Below are 26,394 nucleotides of genomic sequence, written 5' to 3'. Positions count from 1 at the left end.
GCGCCCGGATCCCGGGTGGCTCGCACACTCAGGGTGGAGGAGACCCAGGCGCAGCGGTTCCCCAGCGTGTGCCCACAGCTGGTCCCGGCTGCCAGGAGGCCGGCCGCTGGCGGGAAGGGGCTGGGAAACCTCAGCCCCGCGCGGAGACAGCAGCCGCCTTGTTCCGCAGCCCGGTGGCTTTTTTTTTTTTTTTCCCTTTGCCTGGGGCCGGACATCCCCGCCCCTCTCCCCACCTCCCTGGGCCATTTTTTTCCACCCTGGCTCTGAAAGCGTTAACTCTGGAGCTTTCCGCATCCCCAGCCCCCGCTGCTCCGGGCCCAAGGTTCCTAAAAAAGAAAGGTGTAAAGTTTGGTCCAGGGTAGGGAATGACTGATCAAAGCTAAGCCGATACTTCCTGTTGCCAGAACGCTATATATAACGTGATGTGTGCACGGGTGGCAGAGACGCACCGTAGCGCTCGCCCCACCGCCACCGCCGCCACCTCCGGACGCCTGAGGTTTCCCGGGGACCACAATGAACAAGCTGCTGTGCTGCGCGCTTGTGGTAAGTCCGTGGCGCAGGGAGACGCGGGTGCCCGCGCCCCGGGCGCCTGGGGAGGTTGCCTGCCTCCTGGTCCCCGGACGCCCCAGCGGATTAATGGGGAGAAAAAAGCTCAACTCACTCCCTCGTCCAGCAGAGATGCGGGGTCAGGTTGACACAGGAGACGTCTTTCAGGCTGTGCCATCCTTCTCCTAGGGTTTCCTTTTACACTGGAAAGTTCCTACCGAGTTTAGGAAACAGCTAGCAAGACAAGATCTAGCCCTTTCAGTTAGAATGATTTTCAACCATGTCATTCCTCTCTTTCTTCATCTCAGATTATTAATGCCCTCATTTAGTTCGTACCATCTTTGCTTAATCAACTTGGGCTTTATTATTGGCAACGAAATAATCCCTTAGACTCAGAATAAGTTGGGAAAAGATGCAAGTATTTTTAAAACTACTATAATTAGAGCAAAATTTGGATGGAATGATACTTCATTAGGCTCATTCGCCGTTTATGTGAATGCTATAGGATATTTTGAATAATTAGCATCAGAGAAAAGATTCCACACACACACACACACCTCTTATCTGTGTAATTTAAAATTTTATAAGATCTTATTAAAATGATTCCAGTTTCAGCTTCAATATAATGTGGAAAATGTTGGAGAGAGAATGTTATGTTCTAAGATATATTTAAATAATTTTAAGTTCAGTCCCAGATAGGGCTAAAAATTGTTTTTAACATGCTATTTGGCAAAGAAACTCACGTCTGTGATTTCGCTAAGCTTTTTGACCAATCCAGTTAATGAGATTTTTTTTTGTAGGTGATTCTATGACCAATGACTTATTTTCTTTATGTTGCTACAGTGTGGAATAACACCAAGATATGAGTCAGATCTTCACGTAAGGATAGGAAAACCCATTTTAAAGCCACATATGTGTTTTGGATGTGTTGGAGTAAATGTTTGAATTTCAACCTCCAAACCACAAATAGTGAATGGAAGGCCAGCTGTCTACCAATAAGTTCTGGAATATACAAACATAAAGAAGTCGCTAAATAGCAAAGTCACTAAAGAAAAGGTAGGATGAAGGGGAGTGCATACAGAAGTAGGCTCATCTTATCTACTGCTGTATAATTTTTTCATGTAACTCCACCAATATGGATGCTATGGAGAATTTTTAAAAAAGTAAACCTTTGTTAAAATACAGCATTCAAAAAACAAACAAAACTATATATATATATATATATATATAAGTGATAAGTGCCTAATGAATACTTAAGTGCCATAAGTCATAAGTGCCTAATGAATACTCCCCACCTGAGCCCTGTGAGCTAGCACCCAGATCAAGAAATACACCACCATCAGCATCCGAGGAGCTCCCTGCGTCTATGGCCAGAGAAATCAATATTCTGACTTCTGACACCATCAATGAGTTTTGCCTGATTTTAACTTTATATAAATGGACTTTATGTACTTTTTTTGTGTCTGGCTTCTTTCTCTTGAGGTTCCATTTGTGAGATTCATCTCCTTTATTTGATTGCACAGTAATTGTTCATCTATTTTCATTGTTGCATAGCATTCCATTGTATGGATATGCCACAATTTACTTAGTCATTTTGGCTTTTAGCAATTATAAAAAATCCTGTTATTAATATTAGGAAACTATTATTTTTCATAGCCCTTTGTATTCTCTCAAAGTTCTACTAAACTACTATCAGGGACTTTCAAATTTCAGGATTTTCACAGAATAAAACATGTACCTAAAAATAAGTGTTCTTAAATAATAGGCAAATAACTTAACATCCGTACAGTTAAGTAGAGATGTGGGTAGATTATGCTAATTTGGGATGATACTGCATCTTTGGAAGACATGTGGTTTGAACATAGAAATGGTTTAAAATGGGAAGATTATTCCTTTCACTTTCTTTAGTTTCTGAGGTTGACTTTATTTTATAAGTGATCAGGAATGGACACTTAGCACCTTTCCTAAACATGCAGGTGCAGTTCCAGGAATTGGAAGCACCACAGATATTTAGTCCTTTGTAGTGGCAAGCAGCCAGGCACCGGGGATAAAGTAGAAAACATGAGTGACAACGCTCCTGTCCCCATGGCCTTCACAGCCTGAGCGGGAGGCAGACAACTGAATATGCAGTTGATGTGTAATGGTTACTGCTGGGGACATTCTGGGTGGCTTGGGAATCTGCGCTCCAGGAACTTATAAGGTAAGTTGCAGCACAGTGGTTATCAGCTGGGCCAAAATTCCAATACCAGTACCGTCACTTACCTGAGACCTGAGTGTGGGTAAGAAACTTCTCTCTTGAGCTTTCTCTTCTCCATAAAATGGAGATAATGATACACACACATGCACAATAACCATGTAAAAGTTTCTGCTTCGTATTATACTTGCTTCTAGCATTATGCTCACAGATAACTTTGGAAAATCTAGAGCCAAGTGCATTTTTATAAACAAGGTTCAGATGATGCCAGAAGGAGGAAGAGGCAGAGATGGCAGCCAGCTATCACTTTGAAGGATGGGTAGGAATTTTTTCATTGCTGGGAATAAAACCAAGGCATCCTGGGCCCAAGAGGTAGGAGAAGGCAACATTGTGCAGCAAAATAGAAGCGCAGCATCAGTTTGTGAGAGCAGAGGGTATGCAGGTAGGAGTGCAGGAAGGACATCGTTAGGACGAATTCCATAGTTGTGGGCTTTCCTGGAATGCTTAGGCATGTAGTAAGCAGAGACCTGCTCTGCAAGGTAGGAGAGTAACACCTACCAAATCGCTTCATTCATGGGTGTCCAGGCGACCCTGACATACTATAAACGTTCTGGCCTGGGCCTGGATTTGAACTGGTAGCTGAAACTTCCCATTGTGTGGTGCCAGAACCATCCATTATACTTCTCAAGGCTTAGCTCTGAATTAATGTTATGATATTATGAGTCAGGGAGTGGGCGTAGGTATTTTTCTTAGGACAACTTCCAGATCAGTCTGTTCTCCTTCAGAATAATGCCCATTGGGGCTTGTGATATTTTGTTGTTTATTTTGTTTCTTCCCCTTATTCCCTAGTGGGTTGAGTTTGTGTATTTGCTTTGGTTTTTGTTGTTGTTGTTATTGTTGTTATACTAGAGTGAGCAATATGAAATTTATGGGACGATCTGACATGTATACTCAGACCCAAACAGAACTGATCCCTGTCCCTAGCAACCTTCCTGTCCTCTGTCACCTAGCAACCTCCAGCACATTTCCTAATTTCAATCTCGTCTTTAATTTTACTTCTTAGGCTAAAGCCGCAGTTGTCAAATTCCATGGGTTGAGGGGGAAAGCATTCTATGCCAGATGTTTTATCCAGTTTGTTCTAGAAGGAGAGCTATGGCAGCATCTATGAAAGGGTCACTAGACACACATGAATGTATTCTCGCTCTCAGCAACCCTCGGCCCTCCTGCCTGCATTCTCTACTTGCGTGAAAGCTTTCTGTGAAAAGCATTATTTTCTTTAGCATCTCATTAACCAACAGCAGTTCCTTTGTCTGAGTTTCTCCTTTGCAGCCAAAAACAAAAGAGGACTGGGAGGTATATTGAAGAAGAAGATTAATCTCATAAAAATTTATGTTTGCATTACCCAAGGTCTTGACTAATGATACCTGGCTGCCCCTTAGCTTGCCTCATGCCAAAATTATCAGTGTATTTCTACGTTTTACCCTGTAGGGCAGTAGTTCTCAATATATTAGACTTCTTCGTGCACTTTTATAATAAATGATTTGTAACAGGCCCTTGCTCTCCTGAAATGAAATTCATAGAACATATATCTTACCGACACATATATTTAAAAAAAAAAATCAATAAACTGGAGCAACTATACTATAAAGAAGAAATAAAAAGAAAGTAATTTATAATAAAATAAGCCTCACCTGAAGACATAATGAAGTAGTCATATGCTAGTATCTTTATGTAGAAATGCCATAAAGAGACTGCTAGAAATAAAGAGTGAAGCACGTATGTTGTACCAGAGACTCCAAAACCATGAGCAGTGCTTCCTTTGCTGCCATGATTTTCGGAAATAGTGAACAAGGCTAAACAAAGTACAGTCTTCTGTCAAATTGTGCATTGTTAAATTTTTGGAAAATTCAGTATGTATCTAAATCATGCAAAACCCACTTTGTATGTATAGAAAATGGAGTGGGGATCTTGGCTCAGATAGTGATAAATAGGATTTTCACTTACATTACTTATATCAGATGTCAGCAGGGCTTTTGAAAGCCTGTGGAGTATGGGATCATTCTTCATTGTTCAGGACATCTAGCAATGAACAATCATTACGGCCACAGAAATATTCCACAAATTTCCAGAACTTCTCCCAGGAGTTAGCACCACCCATATGGCAAACAAAATATGTGCTCCTTGCAAACACAGAATTTTTCCTTTTTCATATTTGTAATCTCCACATGTCCACAGTGCCTGACACTAAATATGTGTTTGCTGAATGAAAGAAGCTACGCTGAGATTTACTAGGGTATTGGATAATCTACTAGCAATTTCTGTGGATGTTTCAACAGAATGTAGTTTTACTGCCAGAGATTTAGCGTTCTAATATTGGCTTGACTTCAGCCTCTCTCAAAATATAAATATAAGATCCTCTCTACCTAACCATGTTTTAAATGTCCTTTTGTACATTTCTATGATAAAGGTTCATATCATTACCTTCATGCAGGCTTAGTCTAAAGAGAACAACAAAAAATGAGCCAGATTCATATATTGATCCTTGGATGCACAGTCTAAGCTCAGCTGAACCAGTTTTCTGACCTTAACATCTGGTTGGACTGTAGTGCTATTTGTAGCCCATAGTACAAGTGTTTGGTTTTGGCGTGATAAATTGTGTATGTTTGGAAACATTCCAGTGGAGATGGACTTGTCAAATGGAGATAGATTAAAATGTTCAGAGCATGGGAGAAGCCTGGGTTGATGATCATAAAAAATCTGGGCCTTCAGTATAGAGACTGTCTTGAAAGCCACAGGAAAGGATGATCTCTCCTGGTAAGAGAAGAGAAGATGAAGCAGCCTCCAGAGCATATTTCTGGTATTGATAGTCTGGTAGACAAAATCCAAATACAAACAATAATAGCAGTCATGGTTTGAAAGGAACACAAAAATCAAAATAAAACTTAGCAACCCACAATTCAGGAACTAGTGAATTGAAAATCCTAGCAACATCTGTAAACTATCTATGCAAGAAGAAAGAGTGAGGTATGGCCAACTTGAAATAGATACAAGGACAGTATTTTTATGTGACATGTAATTAGCTTTTGGAACTCACTACCACAGAATATTTTGGGGTAACTAGCATAGAAATTCTAAAAAAAGTATTCTTTTAGACAGTTCTAAGGGATAAGAATAGTGTTGCTACACTTAAGGTAAGAAGCTGTGTTGCTCCCTACCCCTCTCACATTTACCTGGCCTCTCTAAATTAATGTTCAAAGGCCAGACTAGTCTACAGACACACTAAAATGGTTCTCTCAACTGCAAAGTGACATAATTTCCCCCATGCTTGGGGTAGATTTTTTTTCACCCCAATTTCTCAGAAGCATCTGAATCAGCCAGTCTATAAGTAGAGAGAAGATTCAAGAGGAAATGAAATACCATTCTAAAAAAAAGTAACGTGCTGTTAATGGCTTTGATTTATCACTTTTGTGTGACTTTTAAAAATTTACCTCTATAAAATTATCACTTTAATACTTTCCAAACTTTACTGAATTTCCTCGAATGCCTCATAAAAAAAATTTAAAGAATAGTTTTAAGATTTTCACTGCAATTGAGTCTGCATGTTAGCAGCATTTCCTCTAAGAGCCTGTTAAATAATCAACTATAAAATAGGAAAAGAGGTGTCGAGATGAATTTAGATTTAAAACAACACAGTAATTGATAAAAGCTCTGTGACTGCCTTTGGTAAATTAACTTTTTTCCCTCTGGTTCTTGATCCAGAAACCTCAATTCCCATGTCATGTAATATTACTTTCTTGTTCAGAAAACTATTTCTTTTATTCAAAGAAAATATGGACTTAAAGACCGTATTCTTTAAAAAGTTCTTCCCACTGTCAATTTACACCAACACCACTACCAACAAAACTTGTAATTTAGGGAGTGAATTGTGGGACACAGTGATGATAAAACCTCTGCGACAGCAGACAGGAAATGAGGGGTGCTGAGTTTCTGAGGTCCAGTCAGTGACTGCATTTATTTGGGCCTTACCCTACTCATCTGTAAAATAGTGACACTGGAACTGGTAATGTATGGAAGGTCTGTTGTAGTTTTAAGCTTTTATAATCTGTATTTTAAAGGAAAAAAAAAAAAAGGACTGTGGACTAAATTATACTTTAACATGCAAAAATCGAGCAGACTTATTTACCTCTGGAAAACATTCTCTTAAAGGAAAGAATTGCAAAAAAAAAGTCTTGGAGTTGTTAAGGTTTCTGCCTACTTGCTCATGTATAAGTCAGTGGAACTCACAAGAGGAAGCAGCTTTAAAAAAATATCGCCTGCTTGTAAGTGGTACAATTTATTTGTTTTAGGATCACAGATTATTCTCTTAAACATAAAGATGTGTTCTCATTCTGAAACCAGTCCTTCTTGTGTTTAGCTGGTATGCACTGAAGTTGTTATATGCATGTTTCTCATATTCCATTTAGTTAGAAGCCAGGTCCAAGCCATTCCCTCGGGACTTGCTGAAGAGCTATAATTATGGTCACTAGCAATCTTCTTAGACTCATTGAGCAGGATTTTCCTTGAATTTGTATTCACAAGGAAATACTTGACAACTGCACACTGCTCTTTGGAATCAATGTCAAACTTTCGGGCAGAATAAGCGTGATAATGGGTGGGTTGGCATGACCATTAAATAATACACTTGAATAATACACCTGGCTGAGAGAAGACCTCTGCCTCCACACTCTCCATTTCCTGACTCTTATTTTAATGCCCGGTAAAAAAAGAAGAAAATAAATATATATTAGAATATACCAAAATAAAGGTCAACTAGAAGGTGGTAGCAATATTTATTGAGCGAAACTATAGTTGCGTGTGCGCTGTTTGCCAATTGTTCTCTATTCTCTCCCCTTCCAGAAACATGGAAGAATTGTACTTCCCAGCCTCTGTCTTGTAAGGGGGGGGGGGGCGGTGGTGTGGAGAGTGATGTGAGGAGTTCTGGCCAATGACTTCTGAGTTAAAATGATGTAACTCACTTTCAAATTAGAGGACTTAATTGCCAACAATGTGACCCCCTTCCCAAGGGTTTGGTTTTTTCCCTCGCTCTCTTTCCCTCTTGCACAGCCAACCAGCCATGCTCCAGGTAAAGGATGCCACATAATCCTGGGTCCTGCTTGTTGGACAAGGCTAAGTGCCTTTGGCCAGCCCAGTAGGAATGTGTAGCTTTTTAAGCAACTGCAGTTTTAAGTTGTTTATTAGCGCAGCATAAAAGCCAGCCAATCCCAGCTGAAGGAGTAGCCAAACCCCGGTTACATTTGATAATTGAGGGACAGTAATGGCAAAGAGCATTTAAAAGTAAAAATGACTAAAATCCATGATTTTCGATGAATTAGCAGTTCAAACACCTATTTCACCAAAGGAGAAGTATTCATGAGAAAGGGCTTCTTCTATTGCTGAAAATTTAAAATCTAGAGAACTGAGATCACATAAACACTAGCTGGGCTGCAGAGTAGGAGATCATCAGATACTTAATGGTAGACTCTCAATCAAAACACCCTATTCTGTGAGAGTAAGCAAACAGAGATCATGTCTCTTCATAGCTTCCAAGTGACCCTGAATTTGTAGAAATCTACTCTTCTTCAGCTTTCATCTGTACAACTTCTACCCATTTAAGCTAAGCTAAAAGGAGGAACCCATAAAATAGAGAGAGATCAATTTTTAGAATATCAATAATATGTGGACTTTGCACATAATATTTCATTTAATTTTCACAAAAATCCAGTGATGTAGGGGTTAGTTTTACAGATGAGGAAATTGAGGTTCATTCACCAAGGTTACCCAGCTGAGACGTTTTCCTGCCATATAGGAGCTTACATCAAGTAGCTGAGCCCACTGAAAACTACCTATAGATAAGAGCAAACCCCTTGTAAGTGCTCTTCAACTCCCAGTTCTCTATTTTTCTAGGGTTAAGAATGCCCCAGGATGGGGCTCATGAAGGATGAATAATTCCAATGTATTTCCATCCTTTTTACAGCTCCTGCTTCAGCTCCTAGGATGTCACCATGTTTTTTTTCCCTTCCTTTTCTTTTGAAATTAAATGCCCTAGCCTTCTTACTGAGCAGGAGCCCAAGCTGAGGTTCCCAAGGAAATAGAACATGAGGCAAAACTCATGTTTTCACGCCTTATTGAAAAATGCAACCTGGCAAAAGCAGGAATGAGTGAAAGAAGGGTAAGCCTGCAAGAGGAGCGCAAACATAAGGAGAGGTATTGCTGAAAAGCTCTTGCTTAGTATAAAGTGCAAATGGTTACTCAGTCTCACAGGACCATCTTCCAGAGAGGCTGTATAAACTGTTGCATTTCAGGATGGGAGAGGAAGGAGGAAGAATTTGTTCATCAGTCTAGAGAGATGGATGGAAGGATGGATGGATGAACAGATATATAGAATTAAACTTTACCTTGTGTTAGAGTTAACCATTTATATGGCTGTCTCCTTCTGAAGACCACAAATCCCTCGAGGGTAGAGTCAGATATTAAAGAGTGAGGGTCAGACAAGAGGGGATTTGTATCCCAGTTTAGCTGTGTATTATTTCTGATCTTTGACAAGTCACTCATCTTCTCTAAGTCTGATTCTTCAACTATAAAATAGAGATTATGATACCTCCTCAGAGGTTTTTGGGGGGGAATAGACAATAATAGCATGTGAAGAAAGGACTCAGTATACAGCCTAGTCTATTACATCTTTATAATAAACTAAGCTATTATTACTCACGAGATCAGCCAAGACTTCTAGTATGGTGTTTCATACATCAGAGGCACATAGTAAATGTCCATGTATTTGACTCAGATGGTGTTTTAGAAATCTTCAGTTTCTATCATTTTCCCTTTCTTTTGCCAGCTATCCTTAGCCATATATTGATTGGACTTCAATACAGGTAATTTTCAGCCAAAAGGAATTCATAAAATGATATTATCTTCCCCCAAAAAGTACTGTGTAAATAAAGTGAACTTTAAAAAATAATGTTGAAATACCAACATACTAAAATGTATTGCAAGTTCTGAGCCCAAAATGGCATGGACTGTAGCTAGAAATCTCTACAGAAGCAAAGCTGCCCTTGTGTTTGCCAAGTGGGCTCAATGTGAATGATTATATGGCAGCATACCACCTGTCCTGTTGTCAAGTTAAAGAGTTTGCAGAATTGACATTATATCTCACAAATGGTGATCAACAGCAGCCCCAGGAGAAGAAATGTTAAGATCCAAGAGCCAAGATATGTAATTTTTTTGCAAATCTTCTTTGGAAACTTGTAAGTTTTCACCTGCATCACAAGGGCCTGTTGCTCAGAGATCTTTCCCCTTTATTTGTTAATCTATTGAATGTTAATTGTCTGCAAAACTCCTCTGAAGCAAAAAAAGCATCATAAATCCATCCTGGTAATTCTGCCTGATTCCAACCACAAACACAGTATTGCAAATTAATTCAAAGCCTTCAAACAACTAAAGGAAACTCCTAGGAACAAAAATCACATTTGAAGTTAAATTTTACCTGGAGACAGTTCTTCAGCCCCTCATGTGAGTAAAAGAGTATAGAATTTGACTCATTCATCCATCTAGTAAATCTTAATTGCTTGTATTTCCTTTCTCATGTTCTCCCAGCAAAAAGCTGTTGGCAGCAAATCAGTCTGTATAGATGAACACATTTAATTCATTTACTCTTACCTACTCTTACCTAGAAACATAATCCTCAGCCAAACAACTGGCTATGGTGAAAATTATTAACCAGAGATAGACGCTTAAATGGAGGCCTGGCAGCAGTAGGTAATCCTCTCAAATGAACTATTTGCTTTTTTCATACATTCACCTGTAAAATGGAAGTTAAATTGAAATGGTATAGTACATGCAAGACAAAAAATAGTTTAGAAAATAGCTTCCTTTGGGCAAATCCATCATCACTATCATTTTATAGATAAGAAAATTGCAGATTATTTGTGCTTATCCTTGCAAATCAATCTTTTACATGATGGATATTTATCTGTTTCTGTATAATCATCCCACTATCCTAATTATACATAGTAGGTATTCAGTATATCCATTGAATGGAATAAAATTAAATAGATATATTGAGTTCTTACTATATGGAAGACACTATGCTAGGCTCTAAAGGAGTAGAGAGACATACAAAGCCATGGAACTGCCTTGAAACATTTGATTTAGACCTAGGAAATGACACTGGTTTGGAAGGTACAGAAATTGATTTTATAAAAAAGTCAGAGATTCTTTCTCTGGTGACAATTAATAGGGTAGATAACCAACTTCTGGCACATTTTGGGTATGTTCCTTCTTAATGAACAAGAAACCTCTAAATGTCTTCAGAAATGAGTATAATTCAAATATTTCCCACTTCCACCTCTTATGTAATTAAGTTATGTAATAATGTATCATACACTCTGGAGAATTATTCTTTGCCAAGGTTATCCGCGTGCCTTTATTTATTTGAAGTACAATAACTGTTATGGGAGGTGGGGGGATAGGTAAAATAAGGATTATTTTCATTTTAGATATGAGATCGTGGCTCAAGTTTACTAAGCTAATGGCAGAGCTGAGTTAGAAAACCAAGGGGCGTATAATCTAAATGCAGGTTTCCCAGGTGAACGTGCTTTTGTTACTTCATAGAAATGATCTAATTGCCAAGCTGTACCCTTTCAAGAACATTTTATTCATTCAGCAGCCTTCTTGAAACTCTTGGTGACATTCCTACCTTTTTTACATTCTCTTCTTCATCCCATCTTGCAAATGTTTATAGTGGCAAGGGTTAATATTTTTAGTTTGTTTTTTGCTTGCATATGCAGTATCCTTGGGTAGTGTTATCCAGACTCTCTATTTCTCGAGCCATTTATATGCTTATAATCTTGAAGGCTGTGTCTTTAGCTGCATCTCTGTCCTGATCTTCCAATACATCTATCCAATTGTTTACCAGGCATCACCACTTCAGACTCATAGATAGATGTTCCAGGTCAAATTTATTCTCTTTCTCTCTAACTATCTCTTTCTTCTGCTGTCAGTAATTAATGGTGACACCACACACCTAATGGTTAGAGATCGGGGTGTGTGTCTCAATGGCTTCCTCGATGAACACTGCCACCCCCTCCTGCCAGTCCAAACAGATCAACATTTCATATCTATCCCTTCCTATTCTTCTCCAATACCAGAGCCTGAATTCAGTCTCTCATCATTTCTGATCTGTCCTTGTTGAATCTTTTCTCAATCTTCTTTCTCCTCTCTTCTCCCTCCAGTTGATTTACGAGTATTTTACATCACCCTGGGATTTTTAATAAATTTACCAATAGAGTTAGAACATTCACTTACTTAACTTCAGTGCTTAACAACATTGTCAGAGCATAGCAATCATTTCAATAGATGTTTGTTGAATGAATGAATGAGTAAATGAATTACTTCACAAATGGAGGGAAAAAGGAAGGAATTACACAAGTCTATAGAACATCAAATAAACTAACCCTCACAGGAAAAAGTGTTTGTTTTGTTTTTGGTAACCTTCACAGTATACACTGGAAAAGAGCTTTAGAAAAACTCACAATGATATACAGCCTGGACATTTCCGTTCTTGGCTAAGATGAAACATAAAAGAGCATGGTTTCCAAACTGACCAGAAGTTTAACTAACTCTGGAGAGTCCTCAAATAGTTCTCTGTGGCAAAGATTACGACGAGGGATTACAAAAGGAACTCCCAAACCAAGCAGTTATTTCAGGCCTTGCGTGGGTTCCTTTTAATGAATTTTCCATAAACAGAAAGCCACTGGGTCACTCATCGTTCTGTGTTCCGGAGAGCAAGCCCTGCAGTATGGAACTGACTGTGTTGCATAATGCAAAAATAAATTTGCAGGAGGAAGTGTGTGTTTTTATTCTTTAGGAAGAAGCATATACCATTAGAGCTGTAGTCAAATCACCTATTAACTGAGAAAGTTCCATCTCAGTAGCTTTGGACTAGTCTTAACACAAAGAAAGAAAAGTCCACGTCCATTCATCTGAACTCCAGGAAGGCTTTTGTTGATCTCCTAACTGGCGATTTCCTAACTATTCTCCTAAATGAATGAAAAATAAATACTTTGGAGCTTATGATAAATACTTTTGTCAGCATTTGATGAATAGCAAAGGATTTCACCAAAAAAATAGCATCATATGACACATTCTCTGGGTTTGCATTATGCCTCCACTAATTACTGTGACCTGAGAAAAATTAATTACTCTTTCTGAGACTCATTTTTATAGTTGGTAGTGGCTTCTTGATAATAATGGTAAAGTATCTTAAAGTAGGTACAAAACAAAATAATTACTAATATTATAAAGATTATTTATTAGTCCACTGCCTGCACATAGTAGAGATTTAATACATGTGTGTTAGAATGGAATAGACAAAACAAGAACTCCATCTTCATATTACCCTTCTTTTGTTTTTCTTCACATACCATTGCCATACCACTCTACTTCCTAAACATAAGGAAATCTCATTAGAAAATTTATTTGTGATTGGGACTAAGGATTGGATGATTAATAAAAAAAAATCAGCTAAAGCATTTAATCATAAAAATTATGTACATTCGTCTTAAATATTTTATTTTGACTGAAAACACTTAAATAAATATCCATTCACCTGTGTTCTGATATGCAGTCAGAGTCTTTTCTCAGAGTCTGTATCTGCTAACTGGAGTTCCATGCTTTCTTACAAAACTCATAACTATAACGTATTATCGAATGTTTCAGTTTTGGAAGCTAATGATATTTATTAAACAAATTGGTTGTGTAATCCTTCCAGAAGCTTTTCCCATTTTGTTTCTGGAATGGTTTTCCCCATCCCAAATTCTATAGAATTTTTTATTTTGTGGCTCATCTTTATCAAATCATCCCAAAGCATTTAATTTACTTTCTATAGAAAAAGTTTTTCACATTCAGGTTTATTGATTCACATAATATTTAACTGAATTACCTAACTATAACAACAAGCACAACTAACATAAATAGATTCAGCAACAAACACAGAACTAACTTTTGTGAAGCATACAACTCCACTGGTAAAAGCAGATAGGAGATAGCTTGCTAGAGAGATGGCAGAGCTAAGAATTCAGGTTGTTGGGGCATAAGTCAGTTTTCCAGAAGCAATGGGAGGTATGGGTGAATCTGAAAGGTAGGCTAAGTGGAGATTGGTAAAGAATTCCACTGTAAAAGGGAGTTTCACAAATAACATTGGGTGGAGCAAGATCTAGGAAGGGGGTTAGAGGAAAACATTTATTTCAAGTTCATTGGCCAATTAGCCTCTGCCAAACCACAGAACATTATAATGTAAGAGCTGGAAGGTGCTTTAGAGAACAACTAATTCAACCTCCCACTCCCTTCACCCACTACCGTCACTACCATCTGCTAACATTTGATAGATGAAGAGAGCAAATATTAGAGTTGGGTTAGATTTGAAACGGAAAATTACTTAGCACTGTCTAACATTAAAAATGGAAGGCAAGGAAAGGGACTGCTGTTAGGATTTAAATAATATTGATGGAAAAGGAGATATGGTCACTATGCGGATGGTATATACTATAGCATCTTTTAGTTGCTTTTCCAGGAAATACATAAAAAAGCAAGAGAGAGGACTGAGATGAAGAGCTCTATTAATCTTGCCTCTGTACAGTAACTTGTTCCAGTCACCAAAAATTCTGTGTGGGAATTGGGGCTAACCAGAGATTGAGAGCTAAACATTCAATTTTGGCCACACAGAATTCTGTCTTTTTACCAAAGTGGAAAATTTTCAAATAAAACACAGGCTCGATTGAACTTGTGGAAAATAAGTCTATGGTTTGTCAAGGCTCTCTGATTTTTAAATATGTTTATGTTAATTTCATATGGTGGCCTTAAAGAAAATTATCTTCATTAAGATAATTGCTCAGTGATCCCTAAAATATTTATATTTTTTTCTCAGTGGACTCTGTTTGTCCCAACTTCCCTGTACTTTGATGAAATGGCAAATGTTGGTTTCATGAAGCCAACAATGTCATGTCCAATCACCTAGAAAAATATAAATCTCATCAACATTCTTGGCTATATCTTGCAATTTCGAATGAAGTGACTTCTAGTGAAGAATACAAGTATGATCTGTCAGGTTTTCCCATCCTCTCCTCATCACTGCTTAGTAAAGTAAATAAGAGTCAGCACTGATAAATCAATGGGACACTTGAGCCATGTTGAAATGGCAGTGGGGAAAAAATAGGGAAGCAGGCCTGGGAGAAATCTCAGGAGCAGTAACCCTACCAGGATGTGGGCAAGACTCAAGACAAAAAAGAGTCAGGATCTTGAAAGCAAACAAAACCCTCAAAAGTGACTTTCCAGGAAAGCAAAAGTGAAGAGCAAGAGAGAAAAGTATTTCTCATTGCTTTCATGTGTCTTTGCAAGTTACATTAGAAAACCTCCTTCTTTAGCATTGAGAATTTTGGAAGCATTTGAGCCAAAGTCACACAAAGGGTCTTGAAAGATGTTTCATGATATAGTAAAATGACCACTAAGCAACACAAGCTGTTATTTCACCTTACTTTGTTTCCTTTGTAACATTTATCATTATTTGTAACTATTTCTTTCTTTACTTACTTGCTGTCTGCCTCCTCACTAGCTTGTGAACTCCATAAAGGCAATGGCCATCTCTGTTTTGTTCATCACTGTTGGTGATTGAATGCAGCCTCCCACAAAAGGCATGCTCAGGTCCCAACACCTAGTCCTGTGGGCATGAGCCCATTTGTGAATAGGCTTTTTGAAGATGTTCTTAGTTAAGGTGTGTCTGAACTGAATGAAGGTGGGCCTTCATCCAATGTAGCTGAAGTGCTCAGATGCAAAGAAAACTAGACCCAGAGGCTGAAGCCACAGGGAGTAATAGAAGCTGGAAGTTAATGGAATCCAGAGAAAGGGGAAGATGCCATTATGTGCATTTCCACATGTTGGAAAAGATGAGGAATCCCAAACATTGCTGGCCAGCCAGAAGACATGGACCTGGGAGGAAGCGTGCCTTCTAGTCTCTGAGACCATGAGCCAATAAATTCCTGCTGTTAAGCCAACCGTTATTTGGTGTTTGTTTTAGCAGCTGGGAAACTAAAACAACCACCATGCTGGATTCCTTCTAAAATTCCTGGTATATAGTAGGTGCTCAATAAATATGTGTTCAATGAATAAATAGGTACCATGTATTTCTGAAAGAATCAGACCAAATGATAATTTCTGGTCTAAAACCAGTCTATTTATTTCTCTTAATTTCGACTCACTCCATGTGCCAATAAAATGCCCCAGAGAAAATCAAGTACATATTTTCCCCAGAATGCTCCCCATCCTCCTCCCCCACCCCGGTCAAGAGGATTTCCTGAACCAGCCCCATTTTTCACTGGGTTTGTTCTGTGGTGAGTTGGGAGTTCCTTAAATCAAAGCAATGTTATTCTGTGAAAATTGCCTTTAGTTAAAAAGGTTATGGTACTAGGTGAGGGGTCTTGTTTTTTACTTCTGGTTTATCAACTTGCATCAGGTCGAGTGAGCCATGAAATTTAGTGTGTAAGAAATGAATGAAGTTACTTAGATTAAAATACCTAAATGCTTATGGAAAAGACCATTCTTTACCTTTGTGGCCCCAATTCAAAAGGCAGCGCTGTTTCTCTAGCTTGGCATGATTTCCCCGGGTCAAAAAGTTTCTGTGAGCTTTCTTGAGTTCTGCAAAGAAGTGAATTTGGAAAAATTAATGATATGTTTGGTATCTCCCTCCCCAAAGCCTGGAAATAGTCAGTGTTGATCCCTCTACCAAAACAAACAAAAGAAACCAAACAACCACCCCCTATACACAAACAACACTGCTTCTTCTGAGTGTATGTTTCCTGTAATTTAGGGTGAAAAACTACTTCAGTGCTCCCAAGAAGGACCTATTGAGATCTAGAGTACAAGGAAGAACACCCAGTTGGAGCTGCTCTCCCAAGCAGCACCCCTGCCCAAGATATCCTCTTTCTTAGGTAGCACAAACCTCTTCCTGCCATTATTTATTAAAGCTCCTGAACCCCTGTCTGCTTCCTGAACTTTTTCCCCAATTACCTTGAAGAGAGATGGTCACTTAATTTTCTGGATTTCATTCACTTATGAGAGTAAATGCTAGACTAGATGATCTTCTGGAGTGAATATGAGTCTTAAAGTTCTAGGAATCTATTTAGTGGCTTGCAAACTCCAATCATCTATGAGCCTGGATTTACTTGATATGTTCACTGCCATCCAATTTGCAGGCTTTAGAGATTCAGTCACAAGAATTCTGGCAAGCTTGAGGGCTCTAGAACTTTGTGGTGCATTCAGTAGTTATGACGGGCATTAGGCTTAAGGTAGTAAAGCACTTTTTTTTGTCTTTGTTCAGAAGAACCATCCTATTTCCATGCCAATTTGCCACCATTTCCTTTTCTCCTTTTAGTTCCTGGACATCTCCATTAAATGGACCTCCCAGGAAACCTTTCCTCCAAAGTATCTTCATTATGACCCAGAAACCTCTCGTCCGCTGATGTGTGACAAATGTCCTCCTGGCACCTACCTAAAACAACACTGTACAGCAAGGTGGAAGACCGTCTGTGCCCCGTGCCCCGACCACTACTACGCAGACAGCTGGCACACCAGTGATGAGTGCCTGTACTGCAACTCTGTGTGCAAGGAGCTGCAGTATGTAAAGCAGGAATGCAATCGCACCCATAACCGCTTATGCGAATGCGAGGAAGGGCGCTATCTCGAGCTCGAGTTCTGCGCGAAGCACAGGAGCTGTCCCCCAGGATTTGGAGTGGTACAAGTTGGTACGTATCAGCTTTCAACATGCAGCAATACTAATTATGTTTGTACACAGACAGGGAGTGGTGAACGATAGGGGAGCACTTTTGTTCTGATGACATTGCTGTACAGCAAATTGCAAAGGTAATGGAACCTGCTAGGTATATACTATATGTCTGGATTGCTGCCAAAGGAACATTTCTCAGAGGAATACTTTGCCACTACAGGGCAATTTAGTGACAAATCTCAAATGCAGCAAATTGCTCTCTAATGAGATGCATGATGGATTGCCCTTTTTTTAAAGGAACATTTTCTAGTTGCACTGCTTATAGTTGATATATACCTCTATGTTTCACTTCAGCACGGGCAGCTTCAAACTGCAGTGCTTTTTGACAAACATCAGAAATGTTAATTGATACCAGGAGAATAATTATGCTGATATTAATGAGGCTTTAGCGTGCTAACAATGAGCAGTTATAATTAATTACGTTTAAAAAATGAGAATGGTTAGGGGAAAAGGCATTTCATTATTAAAAATGAAGCTAGTTCTTGCTTTGGCATGGGAGTTGAGTGTCTGGGAGGATAAAGACTGTAGCCGTGTCTCTTCAATGAGCTTATTCTTTATCTTAGACAAAACATTGTCAAGCCAAGAGTAAGCACTTGTCTATAAACAAAGTGCTTTCTCTCTTTTGCATTTTGAACAGCACAGGTTAGAGCAAGAACATGCTGAATATTTTGAAGCTGCATCCCATATTTTCTTCTACAACACTGAGAAAGTTCCAGTGTAGTATTCTCATTTCTTGGGAAAATTAAGCATATTTACATACTTTTCTGGAGGAAGTAGTAATCAGTACAAGATTCTGATTACTCAGTTTAGAACAGGGTTTATTAACCTCAGTACTACTGACGTTTTGGACTGGATAGCTCCCTGTTGTGGGGAACTGTCCCGAATTCCATGGCCTTTAGCAGCATCCCTGGCCTCTATTCATCCAATGCCAATAGCCCCTTCCCTAGTTGCAACCACCAAAAATATCTCCAGACACTGCCAATGTCCCCTCTTTGGCAAACTTGCCCCTGGTTTAAAAACACTGGTTTAGAGGCTGTGAATTATTTGTAACTATTTTAATTTTCAGAAGTTGCATTGCACAGAATCTAAATTCGTAGATGGCAAATATTTTCGGTTTAAAGCATACAAAAGAAACATATTCCAAAATTGAAACCTGCTCAATTTCCTTAGTTATGTGTCTTTACACCGTTATTTGCAGAAGTCACAAGCTTCGTGGGATTCACTTAAAATGCCTCTATATGCGTACTTGGAGGAGGTATTGGTGACACTTCCTAGTTTTTATTGCATCATATTTTGGGACTCAAAACTAAGCCATGCTACGGGGGGAGAAAATCCATCCAACCAAAACATCCATTTAATTCAATGTGATAAGTTTATATGTATTAATTAAGCATAGACTATGCAGAATGAAATTAGAAAAATATGAAAATAGCAAGGATCTTTCTCACATAAGCATGGCAATCTGCAAAATGCAAGAAGCAAGCAACAAGAGGATTTAGGGTAAAAGTAGACATTTTAATTTGTGACACTACAGTGGAGCTAATTTCTCTCTCGCTCCCTAAAAACCTCATGGTAGCTCCTTTAGCAAGTTTCCAGCCTGAAGAGAAAGAAGGAATACAGGGTGTTCCAAAACATATTTAATAACCATTGTTTGTGTGTTGGTGGCCTGTTATCTACTGTCCACACTTCATTTACTTCTGTTCTATCTGCTAACCCCACAATTCCTATAGGATTACTTAGAGCTAGCATGGTGACATTTTCAATGAAAAAGAACTCTTCTCATTAAGATGATAAGTCACATCTGGCCTGCCAGGTTATAATTATCATATATTTCCACTGAAATTAGTAAGATAAAATCATTTACTTAGATGGATACATCTTTTAAGTTCTATCAATTTTAAGAGAAAAGTCCTGTTCAGAAAGCTCATTAAATAAAGCCTCTGATTGCATTAAGAAACTTTATTCCTATGATTCTTGGGTTTCTTTTGTTGAGAAATGTTAAAGTACAAGGAAAAAATATCTTGTACAAAGGACAGCCACACTAGGATGGAGGAGAGGACACAAGTCAAGAATAACGTATCTGAAGAATGACTGTTCTTTGTGAAGCTGGCTTTCCAGAATGTGGCAGATGGCAAAGGGAGACCTACAAGCCACTTATTCCCAATATATTAGCAATGGAATAATATAGAACTCTGACCCCCGAAAAAAAATCTCTCCTTATGATATTATAGAATTTAGTGTGGAGTTGTTTTCCCACTTACGAGGGTGATATGGTAAGAAAAGTACTAAATAAACAAAACCAAAACCAAAGACCTCTTTTACGTGGTTCCTAAGATAATGTCCCTGCAGGGCTTGAGTGTGCAGTTTATTGTATGAAGATTTCAGGCTTTTGTTTTTCCTCTATTTTTCTCCCAGCATTTTGCCATTTTTACTAGTCCTTACATCATCAATCCCTTTAGAAAGGAAACAGGCAGCAATGAAACCAGAACCAATCCATTTTGCTCCCTTATTTTTTGCTAGTTTTGGTAACAGATTCAAGTTAGGAGGTTGAATTTTTAATATTGAAGTTTAATAACTTTCTATAGCTGTCATTTGTCTCTTTTGTTTATGTTATCTTGGCTAAACCAGAATTGGCCTGTAAAAACTACATTTGAATACTGAGGTCTAAATCTGTTCAACTAGCTTACACTAGATGGAGGCATTTTCATAAGCAAATACACCATAATATATGATTTATCCACGCAAAATAGAGTAAGTGTTTGAAGATATTAATTTTTAATAGCCTCTTTAGTTGTTGACTGATTCAAGTTTTTCCTTACAACATTTTCTCCTGATTTATCAAATATCTTCCCACCATGAAATAAAATGCCCTTGCAGTCACCCTTCCCTGAAGTTTTAATGACTGCTGTTTTACGCAATGGTTTAAGCAAACAGTATATCATCTTCCATTTACCATGTAGCTTAACTGCAGGCTTACACTTTTTGAGTCAGTGGCCCACTTTATTGCCACCTTCAAAAGTTTATTATAATGTTGTAAATTTTTACTTCTCAAGGTTAGCATACTTATTGAGTTGCTTTGCATTTAAGATTCAGGAAAGATCTTCATAGGTACCGACTGGAATTTAACAAGGCAGCATTCGATGGGTGCTGATTTCTAAGAATGATTTTACAGCTGACATACAGGAGTTATTGTCATGATTTTCTAGGAATAATTATGTGAAAAATATTGTGGAGTCTTAACCAGAGGCAGGACTAATGAATATCCTGCCCTTCTTTCCCCTCTCACATTTAATGAGTGTTTTGGAGGTAACAGCAAAACAGACCTGTGTCTGATTACATGGAGGAAACTGCCTTAAGGCCAACTAGAAGTTTTGTTCTCTCTCTCTCTCTTTCTCTCTCAATCTCTCTATCTATTTAAGTGAAAAATGAAAGTGCCTAAAGTTTTGGGTAATGTAACAGTAAAAACCAAGTGGAAAGTCTTTTTAAAATTGCTTTAAGAGGGTATCTGCTGTGACAATATTTGAGAAGAAGGTGCTAAATTGCTTGGTATTTTTCGTAGGAACCCCGGAGCGAAATACAGTTTGCAAAAGATGTCCACATGGGTTCTTCTCAAATGAGACGTCATCTAAAGCACCCTGTAGGAGACACACAAATTGCAGTGCATTTGGGCTCCTGGTAATTCAGAAAGGAAATGCAACAAATGACACTATATGTTCTGGAAACAGTGAATCAACTCCAAAATGTGGAATAGGTAATTATATTCCCAAGTCTCAGCTTCTGTTGCATTTTATAGTATCTCTGAGTTGAACACAATGCCCCCTGGCCACCTTCTTAGTCAAACTCACATTTTCCTGTTTTGAATCTTAAGGACTTAAGACTATTCCCTGCACATCACTATTAAAGCCACAACTCAAAATTCTTCAAAACTTCCCCATCTTCTCACCGATTACACTTTTTTCTCTTCCTTTCACCCTTAAATCCAATTTTACCCACAGGAAAGGAGCAGTGTAAAAGGTGGCTGAGATCAAATTAGCAGAGTCCAGATTGTAGAATGTTTTTTTGTCATGCATTTTTATTATGCTATTAGACAAAATAAAAATTGTTGACTAAGAAGTAAAGTGAGATAAACGGATGACAAAGTTAGAAATGTACAGTTGGCATATTACCTATGGAATCATTGCATCTATTGAATGAAATTTCCAAGTCCCTTTGGTTGTCTTAAACTCTATTCAGTAAGGATCACTAAAACTAAGTTCAGGTGATCTGAATGTTTTCCTTATTAGTGATAACACTAATCAGGTTGGTGTCCTCCCCCAGTGACTGCCACTATTACCCCAATCTCAGACCTTCTGCTTAGGGGCTTATCACACTAACTACATTCTAAGCTTCTTAGCATTTAATCATACAATGTCATGAAGCAGATTGGCTTTTTCTGCAAACATCTCTTTGTGCTATTTAGAAGTATCTGAGGCTCAGAAATATGGATTAAGAGAGTTCAGATTCCAAGTCAGCTCCAACATTTTTTTTTAAACTTGTGTAATCAAAATCTTAGGCAAGTCATTTAGCTTTTCTGCTTTCTAATCTGAAAAATGGAATGAGGGATGGGGTAGTCAGAAGAATGAATTACTAAGCATCTTCGAAACTCTATCATTCTCTAAAATTTATTTAATTCATGTTTATTTTATTTCTATCATTCATTGAGCAGTGACTATGTGCTGTGCACACCGCTACAGGCTTTAATCTTTATAACAACTCCAAGATGGTTGTTTAAAGTCCCTGGGTGGTGAGTGGCAGAGCCAACATTCAAACCCAGAACTAATGCATCCAAAGAGTTTCTTGATCTCTGGCCCTGGTCCCTCTTTTCTGAAGAATTTTTTGTGTTCGATTATTTTCCCACTTAATGTATGCTTATATATATGGACTCATACCTTGCCTTGTTCACAATGGTAAACTATGTGTTTATGTATGTGTATAAAATAATAAACTACTCTAGATTATTTTAAGCTCCTTAATAGGCAGAGATCCTATTTGTTTTGACAGTGATCTTGTGGGCAGCAGATAAACCTTTAACACAATGTGTATATTTACATTAAATTAAATAATTCATTCTGGCTGCGATTCGTGTCAATATTACCATTCTTTTTAGACATTTATTTAACTGTCCCCAACAAAAGACCTGTATGCCCAAGAGAACTTTAGAAATGACATGAGCCCAATTGGATTGGTACTCTGCAACTAAGATCAGCTAACAGAGGTTGCTTTTATTCAAATCCTACATTTTAGCATTTTATATCTTGGAAAACTCGATTGCATTGCATTTTTGTTTTTGTCCCATAGACTTACAAGAATCTAATAGTTGAGTAAATCTTCTTGGTTTCCTCTCTTTGTTTAGATGTCACCCTGTGTGAGGAAGCATTCTTCAGGTTTGCTGTTCCTACGAAGCTTACCCCTAATTGGCTCAGTGTCCTGGCAGATAATTTGCCTGGCACCAAAGTAAACACAGAGAGTGTGGAGAGGATTAAACGGCGACACAGCTCGCAGGAACAGACTTTCCAGCTGCTAAAGTTATGGAAACACCAAAACAAAGACCAAGATATGGTCAAGAAGATCATTCAAGGTATGAAGTAAGCAAATCAATCAGAAACCAGAGAAACCCTTTTATTAATCAATAGGAACAAGACTATATATCTGTTTAATTGTGGATAATGTTTTCCTTTGGAATAGTTGTTGGATTGAAAAAAGTTTTCACCCTGTGATAGTGTAGATGCTCCCCTTAAACCAACATGCAAAGTTCTAGGTTCCCCTACTTTCTTTTTAAAGTGTCATTAATACTCTGGAAGAAGAGACAATGCATGCCTCAGTGCAAGACTAGACCTCAGGGAAATCTGCCTCCAGATCCCTTAGTTGTTTTATTAGCATCCCCTCTGGATGCTAGGATGCTAATAACCTAGGAGATGTTCCTTAACTGCTTTGGATCTTAGCTTGCATTTTCAAAAAGAAGAAATGCTGTATTTATTTGGTAATTCTCTCCAAAGAGGCTCCAACAACATAGCCTATTTTAAAATTAGCATTTTAATAGCATATGTTGAGGATTAATGAGATAAAGTCTGAAAAGTGAGTTTCTTGGAGGAAAAGGTTAGCTTAAAACCAACTACTCTTCATATGTCAGGTTTTTATAAAGAATTGCCTTTAGAACTGTGAGTGTGTGTATTTTATGTGTGTGAGTTTATGATGGGAGAGAATTAAGACAGAAAAAGTGACTTTCATCCAGTGTGGACTATAAGCTTTAAGATATACAGAGCAAAAAGTTCTAATTTAAATTAGCATTGAGAGAACATGTCAAAAAAAAAAAAAAAGAGAGAGAGAGAGAGACAGAAGGCTTTCATAAAACAGAAATTCATTTTGTTTTTCGCTAGTAGTTAAATGACTGAGTAGTCATACATGACCCAAAAAGCCCCAAAACATCTGAAACTGAGGCACCAGATTTTAGGAAACTAAAACTTTTTGGAGCTGAATGTTCTTGCTTGTGCAAAGAGTCAATTTTTCTTTTCTTCTGTTTTTGGCAAATCAAAGTATTCTCTGAAAGTATAATTAGCCCTGAAGCAAAAAAGAAAAGGAAGTAGAGAATCAGAGGCTGATAAAATTGGAAGGGACCAAATTTTCCCATTTTATAAATGAAGACATGTCAGCCCCAAAAGATTAACTGGCGTGCCTTAGGGCTCACAGATATTAAATGACTCATCACTATTAGAAACATTAGTTACTCCCTCTAATGTTTATGCCCCACCTCATCGCTGAAATATTCTCTATGGGGTGTGGCCTCAGATCACTGAGTTTTTTGATATTCTCCTCCACTGAAGTAATTTTCTGATGTTATGTATATGTATTAAATTTGAGTCTTTCAAACAGTGCATATGTCAGATATCAAACAATGGAAGTTTTTATTACAAATAGCTATCTTGAATACTTTGTTTCTGTTATTCCAAAATATTCTGATTTTACTGAAATCATATCTACTTTTTCCTTTTTAACTGATTGTAATGTGTTTGTAATTTTCTACTATTAGTTTCCAAAAGTAAACCTTCTAACAAAGTTTTGTGGATGCCTAGATTTTATGACATTATCCTATTTCGGTGCAAAATAATACTTCTCTCAGTCCTCAGAAATAACTAGGGTCATTTAAACCCCTAAAGAAGAAAGGAAAAGGTTTTTCTTAAAATGAAATCCTGGGAGAACCTTTCGCCTCTGACTGGGTTCGTGGTGGCATTAGCCTAATATGTCTCACGTGACATCTTTTTGGGGCTTTGCTGACTGCAGATATTGACCTCTGTGAAAACAGCGTGCAACGGCACATCGGGCACATAAACCTCACCTTGGAGCAGCTAAGTAGCTTGATGGAAAGCTTACCGGGGAGAAAAGTGGAAGCCGAGGACATCGAAAGAACGATGACGGCGTGCAAATCAAGTGAGCAGATCCTGAAGCTGCTCAGCCTGTGGAGAATTAAAAATGGTGACCAGGACACTCTCAAGGGACTGCTGCACGGACTCAAGCACCTGAAGACGTACCGCTTTCCCAAAACCGTCACTCAGAGCCTGAAGAAGACCATCAGGTTTCTTCACAGCTTTACCATGTACAGGTTATATCAGAAGCTGTTTTTAGAAATGATAGGGAACCAGGTCCAATCAGTAAAAATAAGCTGCTTATAAGTGAAAATGGTCAGAGGGCCGTGTTCGCACAGAGGGCCAGGTGTGGTGGGTGGTCAACTGTTCCTCAGGCACTTGAGGGGTTGCAGTGATTTCTCTCTCATCATTAGTTATTAGATTTTGCCTCAGTGCAGCACTAAAAGAAACCATGATGAGGAGAAGGAACTAACAGTCCCCAAAAGTTCAGTCAACCCCAAATAGTTTATTTGACCATCAGATCTGGTCCAATATCTACTGACTCTATCTTTCCTTATTACTGCCTTCAGTAATTCAACTGGAAGTAATAAACTAGACTTCATTGTGCCTTATTAAATATGGGAATGTCTAACTCGGAAAGCTTTGTGATTTCAGCAGTAATACAGGCTTTTATTAGAAAGCCCTATTTCTTCTTTGTAAAAGTTACTAATATAGCTGTAACACTATTATCGTATTTTCTATTTATAGCCATTCAGATATAAGGTTTGTACATATTATCATCCTAAAGGGAAATTGTTTAAGACTTAATTTTAGGAAGAAAACTGCTATATTCTGTTTATTATTATGACAAAAGAAAGAGATAAAATATATTTTTTAATGGAAAGTACATAGCATTTCCTAATAGGTACTGCCTTTCTTCCTGTGTAGAGTGTTCTTATAATATAATTTTTTCTGTATAAGCTATAATATCATTTTATAGAAAATGCATTATTTAGCCCATTGTTTAATGTTGGAAAGTGTATGAAATTTAAGTTATCTGAATATTAGATGCTCTGAGAAATTGAATGTACCTTATTTAAAAGAGTTTATGGTTTTACTATATAAACTTCATTAAAGTTTTCAAGTTATTTTTCATTACTTTTCCTCTTGTTTTCATTTGAATGGGATAAGGATGGGTCTGGGCTTTCATAATCTTCCCTGTTCTACCTTTATTACTAGGACCATCTGGGAATTGTTAAAAATGCAGATTTCAGGACCAATTTGTTGAGAAACTCTGGGGAGGAGGGCAGAAGTCTGCCTTTTTCAGATGCACCCAAAATTGATGAAGTCATGAAGTCAGGCTCAGCATTCAGATAACACCAGCCACTTAGACCAGTTGTCAC

The 26,394-nt window shown here is 38.1% G+C and overlaps 1 protein-coding gene across 1 annotated transcript; it reads left to right on the top strand.

The window, feature by feature from the left end:
• Nucleotides 1–206: 206 nt before the first annotated feature.
• Nucleotides 207–26,128, top strand: TNFRSF11B (TNF receptor superfamily member 11b). The gene is made up of 5 exons (XM_077167538.1): nt 207–543; nt 17,202–17,571; nt 21,172–21,363; nt 23,005–23,229; nt 24,930–26,128. Exons 1-5 carry the CDS (start codon nt 514–516, stop codon nt 25,316–25,318), a joined length of 1,206 nt encoding a protein of 401 aa, XP_077023653.1. The 5' UTR covers nt 207–513; the 3' UTR covers nt 25,319–26,128.
• The last annotated feature ends 266 nt before the right edge of the window (nt 26,129–26,394 follow it).

Source organism: Tamandua tetradactyla, chromosome 6 (assembly GCF_023851605.1).
Source record: "Tamandua tetradactyla isolate mTamTet1 chromosome 6, mTamTet1.pri, whole genome shotgun sequence".
NCBI classification, from domain to species: Eukaryota; Metazoa; Chordata; class Mammalia; order Pilosa; family Myrmecophagidae; genus Tamandua; species Tamandua tetradactyla.
This window is presented reverse-complemented; position numbering and strand designations above follow the sequence as displayed.

Excerpts from the sequence above, each read along its gene's own strand:
- TNFRSF11B (XM_077167538.1), top strand. The coding sequence starts at position 514 with ATGAACAAGCTGCTGTGCTGCGCGCTTGTG. Across the intron at positions 544-17,201 it reads TGCTGTGCTGCGCGCTTGTG|TTCCTGGACATCTCCATTAA; the intron begins GTAAGTCCGTGG and ends TTCTCCTTTTAG. Across the intron at positions 17,572-21,171 it reads ATTTGGAGTGGTACAAGTTG|GAACCCCGGAGCGAAATACA; the intron begins GTACGTATCAGC and ends TATTTTTCGTAG.